Source organism: Anopheles bellator, chromosome 1 (assembly GCF_943735745.2).
Source record: "Anopheles bellator chromosome 1, idAnoBellAS_SP24_06.2, whole genome shotgun sequence".
Classification (NCBI taxonomy): domain Eukaryota; kingdom Metazoa; phylum Arthropoda; class Insecta; order Diptera; family Culicidae; genus Anopheles; species Anopheles bellator.
This window is the reverse complement of record NC_071285.1, coordinates 56129128-56140711: the sequence shown is the minus strand read 5'-3', so window position 1 is coordinate 56140711 and position 11584 is coordinate 56129128. Positions and strand designations below refer to the sequence as shown.

At 54.1% G+C, this 11584-nt stretch overlaps 3 protein-coding genes across 3 annotated transcripts in view; 2 read left to right on the top strand and 1 right to left on the bottom strand.

Moving 5' to 3' along the window:
* Positions 1-5789: 5789 nt before the first annotated feature.
* On the top strand, positions 5790-7758 carry LOC131216776 (synaptic vesicle 2-related protein). Its single transcript, XM_058211352.1, has 6 exons — positions 5790-6281; positions 6354-6478; positions 6554-6617; positions 6688-6813; positions 6883-7370; positions 7434-7758. Exons 1-6 carry the CDS (start codon positions 5790-5792, stop codon positions 7726-7728), a joined length of 1590 nt encoding a protein of 529 aa, XP_058067335.1. The 3' UTR covers positions 7729-7758.
* A 139-nt stretch (positions 7759-7897) lies between these two features.
* Positions 7898-10210, bottom strand: LOC131214690 (protein MTO1 homolog, mitochondrial). The gene is made up of 4 exons (XM_058209028.1): positions 10137-10210; positions 8292-10073; positions 8166-8226; positions 7898-8089 (listed from the first exon to the last, which is right to left on the bottom strand). Exons 1-4 carry the CDS (start codon positions 10184-10186, stop codon positions 7991-7993), a joined length of 1992 nt encoding a protein of 663 aa, XP_058065011.1. The 5' UTR covers positions 10187-10210; the 3' UTR covers positions 7898-7990.
* Positions 10211-11069: 859 nt separating this feature from the next.
* LOC131215921 (retinol dehydrogenase 12-like) overlaps positions 11070-11584 on the top strand; it is a 3688-nt gene continuing 3173 nt past the window's right edge. Inside the window, exon 1 of the mRNA XM_058210315.1 lies at positions 11070-11485. Coding sequence (XP_058066298.1) covers positions 11070-11485 — 416 coding nt within the window. The remainder of the gene's footprint in view (positions 11486-11584) is intronic.

Here is an 11584-nt window from a genome sequence, read left to right as displayed (position 1 = left end):
TCCGGAGCCCGGCGCTGGAGGTGGTGGACAAACGCGATCCGCACGCGCGGAGCATGTGATATCGGTTCTCTTCCGATCGGTGATTCGACATCGGTGCCGGACAGGGAACCGGCAGCAGTGGACGGAAGGATTATTTATTAATGTAGTGTGTACATTACACCCTCCCTTTCTCTCTCTCATTCTCTCTCTCTCTCTCTCTCTCTCTCTCACACATACTCTCTATCTCTCGAGTACAGGGCGGAGGTTAGAAATAAATTAATGTATCCTCTCCCAGTAGTGTAGTGAGTCCCTTTTCAGACACGACACCATGATGACAATGCACGGTCTGCAGGAGTTGAATGGCCGACCCGGGATATCCTTGCCATTTGCCATTGCAAATTGTCCGCCCCGGGGTAGCAATCATCGGCCCACGATCGGACGTTGCGCGATCGGATCGGGGTGTCGGATGTGTGGTTTCCCAACACGCATACACACGCACAGCCACCGGACAACCGGTAATCATAGGGCGTCTCGATGGTGCTGCTGCGGCCGGTTATTCATCGCCTATGATCGCCAAACCTGCCCTGCGCCGGGTGGTGCCGTGGCACCGTGCGCCACCACAGCCGGCGCTCGCAGCCATTGCGCGATGATGCGGCAAAACTGGATAAATAAGTAAAACGACCCCACTGGATCAAGGTCGCGATCAGAGAGTGCAGATCGCTGCTGTTGCTGCTGCTGCGGCTGCTGCTGTGGCTGCTGCGGCGGTTACGGTGGCCACTCGGTGATCTGTCTCTGTCTCGTAATCTCGTCTTGTATAAGCGCCCGAAGACGCGGTGGCGGTGGTGTGCTGGTGAATGAACCGCAACTACGCAGCTCTAGCGAGAGCGACAGTGAAAACTCTCGCCCATCGTGGTCGGGTTTGGCGCTGTGAGTGACCCAGAGCATACGCAATCACCGCGCGCCCCGCAGTTTGGCGGCTAGTCGTCGGCAGTTTCGGTGTCTCAATTTTCCCGTTTATTTGTGTTTTTTTTCGGCACTACTGTTTGGGTTCCTTTTTTCGCCACCCCATCGAGGCGCGTGATTGCTTTCTGCGCAATGCGTGGAGTGGCGGGAAAAATAAAATCTCGTGGGGGAGAGCCTCCCGGTGGCCAGCCACTGGAAGGGTTGGTTGTGTTGTGACCGAGATCGCGACCGACTGATCCACTAGCACCGAAATCAACCCGCGGGAACGCGGGTGGCAGGTTTTCCCCGAAAGCGCCACCAGCAGCAGCGCGCACGACCGGACAGATCCTCGGAGCTAGCTGGTCGGACTGGTTTTTTGATGGTTGCTGTTTTTTTTTTCGTCTTCTCGTTTACTCTGCTCCACGGCGCAACCTATTGAGCAACTGGCCGGCAACTGGGTTGGTATGGTAAACAGTGTCCGAAATACTCTCGCCCCCCACCGTTGTTGCAAATTTTTGCGCACCCGCTGCTGACACTTTTCGGACTTTCGCGATCGACGTCCAGCCCATCAAACGAGCCGCGCGATCTCGACCCCGGATGATTTGCGCTAGGCGCGACTCCTTGACTCTCTCTCTCTCTGTCTCTCTTCGCAAGTATCCGAGTTCACGGTTGGGGCGTTGCTGTGGTTGGCTTGTGTCAGGGCTAGCTGCGGCGGCGATTGAGTAACCGCGGCCGCGTGGAACGGCGATAGATGACGGCGGCGGCTGACGTAAAAAAGAGGAACCCGGACCGACCCGGACTGGCGCGTTTGCGGTTCGTCTACAAGGGTGGCGTTGAAAATTTCGTGAACGTGTCAAAAAAGAATTGCCAGCCGGCCGTGTTGCAACGGCCGCACTAAGAACACTGAGGCCAATTATCGGCTGCGGAAAATGGAGCCGATTGCCACAGAGCCATTGTTCAACCGGCGATCAGGGGGCCCCGAGTTCGGCTGCTTTCTATTTGAACACGACACGCGAGATGCGGATTTTCGCGCAAGATGTCGCGCACAGCGAAGGGACGGTCCCATCCTGCTGCCATCGGGAACTAAGGGCTCACAGAGCGCGGAGACTACAGCGGATGGCGTGTGTAAATAATGTCTGCCTCTTCCATGCACCACAATCCCTAGCAGGCGTTGCATAAGGCGACTCTTGGCAACTGTTGGCGTTGGCTACTGTGTTCCGTTCCTCCTTTTGACGCTTGACGGTCGAGTCTCGGTAACCTTTGTACCTGTCGCGCCTGTGTCTGTGAACCTGAGCGGCGGGTTACGAATTTAATTTGTTCGTGCCACCGAAATGGCGTGTGCAGTTAAACGCGACGTTTCGTTTCGCGGCGCAGGTCACCAGGATGATGGTGAGCCGAAATGCGCGCGTGGTGTAACTAGAATTGAGAAACCCGCTAACCCGCGTGCGGTCGGAACACGAATAAATCTGCACCTAACGGTGGCGCACCGTGAGGACCAAACTTTGGTGTCATCTTTTTGTAACGCCATCATTTCATAATCTCTCCTAAAGTAAATGTCAAAAACCCCACGAACGCCGCTCGAAACAGTCGCCGCTCCGGTGACTCCGGCCCCGCTAATAAGTGCTAATTAAATTTACTCTCTACCAACCATCCTGCTTAGGTAAGAAGTCGCGCCGAGGCACTCGTCTCGACGATGCGGGCTGAAATCGGCAGACCACCGGGGATACAAGGTCAACGGCAAATGCTGCGGTCAAAGGGTACGCGCATGTGTCGATGACACAAGTTACTCCTGCGTGATAAATGCGTTCCACCGGTCGCTGTGGATGATGGATGCATTACGCCGCCCCCTGTGTGTCCTCGGGAACTTTCCGCGATGGCATTTACCGATACAAACACCCATCACATGCCATTGAAAGCCGGGTCGTCACGGTCAACGATGCCCAGGAGTATTGAAGGACATTATGCTCCCTCATTAAGAGAGCTTCCCGCTCTGGTTCGCCCAGCCCAGATCACTTCCGTGTGCGTGCTGATGAATGATAACCCCCAGGAGGAACTGGGGGAGACCTTGTGAAACTTCTTCCTGGCCTGGAAAGTATCCTGGACACGAGCAATCGACTCAGGGTCGCACCGGGCCTTATGCAACCGCCTCGCGGGACCACCAGTTCCGCAGTAGGTCAGTAACGCGAAGATCGTGCGAAAGTGACCGGGTGCTTCCTCGCCATTCACATCGCAGTCTAGGCGTTTAATTATCCGTTGGCTACCTTCACGCTTTTTGCCATCTCACCGTCATCGTCGCCGTCGTCACGAAGAAGGAAACAGAAGAAAGTGGAAGTCGCGCGCGCGTGACTCGGCAAAGTGCCCCCCGATGAACGATGCTTATCTCCTTGGCCGACGACATCCCGAGGGGTGTCCGATCGGTTCCTTTCACCTGTGACAGTCGGACACAGGATGTGTTTGACAACGACGACGACGGGGGGGCTCCGACCGTTTGGGGCCCCCCTGGTTTGCCTTGGTTCTCCTTACCCGGTGGCTCTTAAAGGAGAGACGCCCGCCCGCCCAGTTGCCACCGGTGGCCCGGCCTTGGGGTCCCCATCTCGTCAACGCGACGGATAGCGACGAGGGTGCAATTTGGGTCCGGTTTGGTCGTCGTGGTTTTTCTGCTGGAAACTACCGGGACCTTGAAAACAGTGGTGCAATAAATGCAAAGCTCAAAAATGGCACCAACAGCCCCCGGACCGGATCGGCTCAGCGCCACACGTCGGGAGAGCTTGACCCACATGTGACCTATGCAGGCCGACAGTCAGATGCTCTGATTGGAGGAGGTGTTGGAGTGTGTTGATTTTAACACAATTTATGTGACATAAACAACTTACGGCTTACACTTCATCTGAGGATGTCCTTACGCGGTACGCCTACAGTTAGAGTTGGAACTGCATCCACTCGCACGTCCACGGTTTAACCACGTGTTGCGTGATGCAGTTTGGGGTGTTCGTAACAGAAGTTCGTCACTTAAAAATCGATGAGCGAATAAACGAAGGTAACGGAGCGAGACGGTGGCAAGTAGCTGCGATTGTGACACGAAACCAAGAATCAACAATGCAGGGCCAACAAAAGATGTGAAAAATAACTTCCTTTTATGTCTAACAAACAGCATAAAGAAACCTAAATTGCATAGGCATTTCAGTGGTTTTAACAACACATGTTTTGAATGCAGTTTAAATTACTACTGCTTACTCACAGCTAATATCTCATTTTCAGTTTCATTGTTCATAATTCAGTTTCAGTTTCATAATTCAAACAGAAAGCGATCATTCGTCACGATCACAAATTGGCGGAGAAAAAGATACCCATTTTGAGTCACCCTGTATGCAGACACACGAAACAATTGCTTTCTTCGGCTTACGCATTGCCGAAAGCTCTCGATCGGTAAAAATCACTCTCTAAGCACACTATCTCTCTCTCTCTCTCTCTCTCTCGCCCTGCGATGCAGCTCTTTCCCTCTCTCTCTCTCTCTCTCTTTCTCGATCGGCACGAAGCTTTAGAGCTTTCTCTCGCGCGTGAGTATCAATCTCACCAATATTCTCTCTTGCTTCTCTGTGTTGCGCTAGTTGGTGTGCGGTTCGCTGTCATTTCGCGAGCGATCCGATCTCCGATCTTCATTCCGGGGTTCGCCTATTGTCTCGCCAAGACGGACGCGTCTTCTTCGCGACGTTTGCGTGTGTAGTGGTGTTGGCCGCGGCCAGCCGCCGCAACGGCGCTACGCAGTTCGCGTTGGCCCGTCGATCGGCCCACGGAGGAATCTAACGCATCGGTTCGGTTTGCCGATTTTGGCTTCCCCCCGGACCAAGACGGCGACGTGTCTAACTTTCGGTTCCTGCTGCACCTGCTGCTCTATTGCTTTGCTGTTGTGTGCCACCCGCCCACGTTAAGGACACCACCACAGATCGTCGCCCATCGTGTTCGTTCTTCGCGAAGCCCCAATCCAAATTCGAAAGCTGGCGCACAGTGAAAATCTGTCAAGTGCTAATTGCACGGCGCGACAATTTCGAGTGTGTGGGGTATGAACGGCGTCAGGATTGGTGCCCAACCCAGCCACAACATTAGCCACGACATCCGATCCGGTACCGTTACCGCCTCCTAATTGCCGAGAGGTAAGCCATCAACCTACTTCGCAACAACAAGTCTGCCGTGGTCGGACCATCGGAATGTGTGTTTGGAAGCTTTTTTGCAGCCGCGCGGTGCGCTCGACCGAGGAAGTGAAATGCCGTTCGATCGCTTCGCTCCTATTGCGTGCGGGCCAAAAAAGTGTCGTCACTAGGAAGTGGTGGCCAATGAGTCCGAGCGCATGTGTGCACCGCTGCGTTGTTGTGCAAGATTGCGTACTCTATTGGTTCACGTTCGGTCGATATGTTTAGTGCGCCTACTTTGACGGTGAAACGATGAGCAGTGCAACGAAAAAAATTATAGTGAGTGAAGCAATGGAATCATCCGTCTTATGGGCGCGCGAGAGTCGAACGCGTCGGGCGAAAGTTTGTGATCAGATCGGAGCACGAGCTCAAGAAAGAGAGAAAGAGAGAAAGAGAGAAAGCGATTGAGGACCGACAAAAACAATCGGCGCCGAACGTGATGCGTTTTGCACGGATCAAAGCAAAGCACGGAACTGAAAGCTCTTCCAATGGCTGGCTGATAAGGCGGCGGAAAGACTTCAACGAGCGACGAGAAGACAAACATCAAGTGGAAGAAAGCCCCACACGACTGCGCGATCGCGAAACAAACGCATCATAAATGTAGCCGGAACTCTCCTTTTAACGGTTACTTCCTTTTTGTTTTAGGACAGACCCAACAAACGCGGTGCTCTCGGGGACAGAATGAAGTCAAGGCGCGCCGGAATGTCGCGTGGCTATGAGGAAATGGACGGTGCAAACGTTCCCCGGCCTGCTGGGACAGCCGTGGCAACGGCTCCCGGTGGCACACCGACAGCAGCGCCCGAGGTGGGATCCGGTGGTGCGGTGGCAGCGGCCACTCCGACCGCCGCCACCGGCACGATGCTCGCGGGAGCGGCACCCGAGTTCGAGTTGGCCTCGGTCAGTGTGGTTCCGGACGATACCTACACCGTGACGCAAGCGGTGAACGCACTCGGATTCGGTTGGTTTCAGGTGAAACTGTCACTCTGCGTCGGGCTCTGCTGGATGGCCGACTCGATGGAAATGACCATACTGAGTGTGCTGGGGCCCGCGTTGCACTGCGATTGGGGAATCACCAGGTATCAGCAAGCGCTCGTTACCACAGTCGTGTTTCTCGGTATGATGCTTAGCTCAACCTTCTGGGGACACCTGAGTGATCGGTACGGTCGGAAGCCGGTAAGCCAACATCGGCGGCAGCATCGAATCATCAGGATGGCCACTAAATGTAGCTTCGCTTAATCTCTCAAGGCTCTAACACTTTGCGGTGTTTTGCTGTTCCTGTACGGGCTGCTCAGTTCCGTTGCCCCGAGCTTCGGATGGTTGCTGCTGCTGCGCGGACTGGTCGGTTTCGCCATTGGCTGTGTCCCACAATCGTAAGACTCTTCAGATTGACACACTGCTTAGAGTGGCCCTTTCGGATACCCTTCCATTGTCTTTTCTCTTTGTAGTGTCACACTCTACGCGGAGTTCCTGCCCACGAAGCAGCGTGCCAAATGTGTCGTACTGTTGGATGTAAGTGCAGCGGACGAAACCGAGTCGAACCACGTGTTTTGCTCATTTGTTCTTTTTACTCACTTTCTAGTGCTTTTGGGCGTTGGGTGCATGTTTCGAAGTGGCCCTTGCATTGGCCGTGACACCCAACCTGGGCTGGCGTTGGTTGCTCGGCCTATCGGCTGCACCGCTGTTCATTTTTGCAATCATTACACCGGTAAGACTCGCGAAAGGAATCGTTGAGGTCATTTTTTTATAACTCTTCACTTCGACTGGCACCCTACAGTGGCTTCCTGAATCCGCCCGCTACCACGTGACGAGCGGCCAGAGTGATAAGGCGCTCAACACTTTGGAGCAGATAGCGAAGGACAACCGCCGGCCGATGCTGCTCGGCCGGTTGGTGGTGGAAGGACCGAGTGGTTCGCGGGGCAGCTTTAAGGCCCTGCTGGGCAGCTCGCTGCGACGCACCACACTGCTGCTGTGGTTCATCTGGATGTCGTGTGCCTTCTGCTACTACGGCTTGGTGCTGATGTCGACGGAACTGTTTGGGGGCAAGAATAAAACCATCACGGATGCCCTGGCGGACGATGCGACGAGCGACTGCCAACCGCTGGCCACGACCGACTACATGGACCTGCTGTGGACCACGTTGGCCGAGTTCCCGGGCATTTTTGCAACGATTTATGTGATTGAAAAGTTTGGCCGCAAAAAGACGATGGCACTACAGTTCCTGCTGTACGCCGGTTGTGTGCTCATGATCACCATTACGGATGTGTAAGTCGCTAGCGATGGTGGCTAATTTTCACTCAATTTTTAAAGCGTTTCATTCACTTTCAGACGTATTTTCCTCACCATCATCCTGTTTATGGCGCGTGGTGTTATTGCGGGCCTGTTTCAGGCGGCCTACGTGTACACGCCGGAAGTGTACCCGACGGCACTGCGGTCGGTCGGCGTCGGAGGCTGTTCGGCTCTGGCCAGGCTAGGGGCAATGGCGACACCGTACATTGCGCAGGTGCTGTTTCAAACTTCGATCTGGAGTGCCGTCGCCGTTTACGGCATATTTGCTATATTTGCCAGCGTGGCGTGCATTTTGTTACCCTACGAAACCCGTGGTGCAGACCTGGCGCACTAAGCAGCCTACATCAACCCTTACCTCCAGTCGATACTACCTCGATCGTAGTAGGCTTTGTGTGGCGTGTTTCGTACCGAGTTTATTTTCCCGATGTGTGCTGAGATTTGACGTTCGTTCGACTCGTTCGACAAGTTTGTATATACTCCAAATCCGTGTGTTGTGTTACAATAATGAAACGATATTTATTTAACTATTTATTTACACCATATACAACGGTCTTCAGGCGGTGCCTGAATAAGAATTAAACAAGACTCACTTCATCCTACGCAGCCAGCGCACCCATTTCGTGGTGTTTCACGTAGTGCACCAATCGCACGATGGACGATGGCGTAATTCCTTGAATCCGACTGGCGGCGGCAATCTAAGTGTGGGGATGAAATGAAACGTTCGTTAAACATAGTCCACGGGCCAATCATACGCAAATAGGCGCTGCTTACGGTTTGAGGTTGAACTTGGACCAACTTCTCCTGTTCTTCGAACGAAAGATTGAGTGATTTGCTGAAAAACACAAAACAGGTTATACACACCATCAACGGAGCCTGTCCAATGGGATTTGCACTTACGAAAGGTAATCTATTGTCCCGGGAATGCGAAGACTTTCGTTACGTTGCACTTCTTCGATTTCGCGCGATTGTTGGTGGATCCACAGGTCGTACAAGGCTTCGATCTTTAACCGCCGGCACAGTTCCGGATCATCTCGAATCCACCCAAGCGTATGCGGTTCTACTGCGCAGAGCCGCTCGGTCGTTATGCCGTCGTTTGAAACGGCCAACATTTCAAAGGCACTCTTGTAGACACTGGCCTTTGCCAGTGGAAGTCCTAACGCTGCACGCCACTGATTGCTACCCTTCCGCACATCGCGCAGTATTTCCGCACCCTTCGCTATCCGATCGCGAATCGAGAGCGTCTTTTGGTAGCGTTCCTCCGAAACAATCCCGACCCGGTAGCCGCGCTCCGTCAACCGTAGATCAGCATTGTCGGGCCGTAAACTTAACCGAAATTCGGATCGACTCGTAAACATACGGTACGGTTCGTTGGTCCCGAGTGTCGTTAGATCGTCGACCAACACGCCCAGGTACGCCTCCGTTCGGCTAACCGTGAGCGATGGTTTCGACAGTGCTCTGGCCGCGGCATTCGCCCCAGCTAACAATCCCTGGGCGGCTGCCTCTTCGTAGCCTGTCGTACCGTTGATCTGTCCAGCGAGAAACAGTCCCCGGACACGTTTCGTTTCCAGCGTCGGATTCAGCTCGCGTGGGTCAACGAAATCGTACTCGACACCGTACCCCGGCCGTACGAGTTCTGCTCGCTCGAGCCCCACCAGACAGCGAACCAGCTGCACTTGCTCGGCCTCTGGCAGCGTGCACGATAGGCCGTTCGGGTAGATCAACTCACTGTCAAACCCTTCCGGTTCAAGCCAGATCTGGTGCATCTTGTGTCCGAAGCGCAAAACTTTCGACTCGATCGAAGGGCAGTACCGTGGACCGGTAAGCTCTTCCGTGACGTGCCGATTGCAGTGCAGGTTGCGCAGCACAATCTCGTTCACCTGTGGGGTGGTTTGTGTCAGAAAGCAGTCCAGCTGCTCGTCTGCCTCCAGCCAAACTCGGTCGTTTAGGAACGAGAACGGAACGGGTGGATCGTCTCCCGAGTTGCGTTCCAGCTGCTCGAAACGGATCGAATCCCGGTGTATGCGTGGTGGCGTACCGGTCTTTAGCCTCCCGAGACGGAATCCGAGCTGTTCGATACTCTTCGCCAGGCCGATTGCCGGCTTGTCACCGATACGGCCTGCCGGGCGCGTCTCCAGTCCAATGTTGATTTGCCCTCGCAAAAAGGTCCCCGTAGTGATGACGAGACTGCCGGTGGACAGTATCTGACCGTTGGCCAGTTTTACTCCGGTCAACAGAGATCCCTCGGCGTCGGCCACGTGCACGATGTCTTCCACGGACGCCTCAATAATGGTGAGGTTCGGTGTCCGTTCGAGTGTTTCCTGTACCTCGCGCTTATACAACACGCGATCGATCTGGGCACGTGGACCCCAAACGGCCGGTCCTTTCCGTCGGTTTAACACCTTGTACTGAACTCCGCTTCGGTCGCAACACTGGGCACACACACCGTCCAGTGCGTCAACCTCACGGACCAGATGGCCCTTACCGATACCGCCGAACGACGGATTGCACGACATCTCTCCGATTGTGGACCGTTTGTGGGTGACCAATAGGGTGCGGGCACCCATCCGGGCGGCAGCACTGCAGGCTTCCGTCCCTGCGTGTCCTCCACCGACCACAATCACATCGTAACCGGAAGATGAAGCGTTCCGAATGCTGTGGCCACCAGTGGCGAGTGAGGTGCTGCAATGTAAGGCGCACGGTTACGATCGAACCTGATGCCGCTGCCGGTCAAGAAATACATACGTTTGGGCGATGGTTTTTGTTAATTTACGCCATCCACCCGGCCGCCACATGATTCCGCGGATTGTGCAACGATCGTTGAGATGTTTCCGCTCGAAGAAGTGTAATCAAAACAAACCTCAGCTGTCAGAAGGCTGCGGTACCAAGGTTGTTAGCAGCAAGCTGTGACTCGAAGCAAGCGACTGGTAATTTTCAGTGCCAAATTTTAAATTTTGTAATTTTTAATTCATTCGGTATTTTTTTTCATTATCAATTTCATGCCGAACAATTCTCATTGGGCAGGGATGTAAGAGCGAATGTTTCTTACCCTTTCTGTCCCTATTTGTCCCATTCTACGCGCCACGATTCCCACTTTAAGGCACGCCACGATTTGTTTATCGTTCCAGCCCCTATCGAGAGCGATCCCTGTTGCGGAAAATGTGTGAACTGAATGGAACACCGAACCAGTGGCCAGCGCGAACGACCGAAACAATCGGTCCAGTCGCAGCGCGGTGTGCTCATAGCTTCGCGCAACGATCGCGCCAACGATCGTTTCCACGTGCTCATTGCGTTGCCATCGGTCCGCGAACATTGACGACGTGAAATGTGCGCCGAGATGAGCCGATGATAAGGCCATTGTTTTGTGATTGTGACTTAGGGTACGCGTGTTATAAATTTAACTAGTTTGCTCTTGTAATTAGTATGGCGAATAAGAAAAAGTGCAGTGCATTAAAAGCCCGACGCGTGTAACTGAAAATGAAGATTAGTTTCCAATCAAACGCAAAGCCTATGGTTTGCTAAAGGAGAAGCTCGTCCTTCGATTGTCGAATACCGCGTGCGCTATTAAACTCGAACTCGTATTCGGATTGCATTCGTTCGGCGGTGGATCGGAAGTGGCGGAAGTTCTTAGTGGCGGAAGGTGGTTGCATCCTGCCCAAAGCACGCCCAGCCTGATGAATGACCAACCACCAACTCGAACATCAGCAGCAGCCGCAGCAGCAGGCGATAGCCATTACTATTCGGGACACATGCACCACGGCTGAAGGAGTCACGGGCGAACGGAAAGTGAAGCTAGTCGTCAACCGTACCACAACCCCAGCACTCGTGCCGTCTTTCGCGAATCGAACTCTTCCCGCCGTGCCATCAATGTCACCGCCATCAAGCGTGGCACCGGCGGGCTCAGTGCCGAATTCGCCACACAGTATGGCCCAGCACACCCTCTCCGACCAGCCGCACCAACCGAAACCTCATCAGCACTACCAACAGCAGCATCAGCAGCAGCACCAGCAACAGCAACAGCACGACCTTTTCATGATCGCGAGCATTTTCCTTGGCTCGTTCATCCTCGCCTTTGCGATCGTCTACTTCGTACGGTAAGGAACCGCGGCCACCGTCGCGAAATATCTTCTGTGCACTTTTGTGCACCTGTCGTGGACCTGTGACAAGGGAGCTGTCAAACGTGACAGGCAGTC

What these genes read in the sequence shown, in the direction of transcription:
- LOC131216776 (XM_058211352.1), top strand. Translation starts at nt 5,790, where the DNA reads ATGAAGTCAAGGCGCGCCGGAATGTCGCGTGGCTATGAGGAAATGGAC. An exon ending in ATTGGCTGTGTCCCACAATC is followed by an intron (nt 6,479 to 6,553) that starts GTAAGACTCTTC and finishes TTCTCTTTGTAG; the next exon opens with TGTCACACTCTACGCGGAGT. An exon ending in TTTTTGCAATCATTACACCG is followed by an intron (nt 6,814 to 6,882) that starts GTAAGACTCGCG and finishes GGCACCCTACAG; the next exon opens with TGGCTTCCTGAATCCGCCCG.
- LOC131214690 (XM_058209028.1), bottom strand. Translation starts at nt 10,186, where the DNA reads ATGTGGCGGCCGGGTGGATGGCGTAAATTAACAAAAACCATCGCCCAA. An exon ending in ACAAAAACCATCGCCCAAAC is followed by an intron (nt 10,074 to 10,136) that starts GTATGTATTTCT and finishes CTTACATTGCAG; the next exon opens with CACCTCACTCGCCACTGGTG. An exon ending in TCCAAGTTCAACCTCAAACC is followed by an intron (nt 8,090 to 8,165) that starts GTAAGCAGCGCC and finishes CCCCACACTTAG; the next exon opens with ATTGCCGCCGCCAGTCGGAT.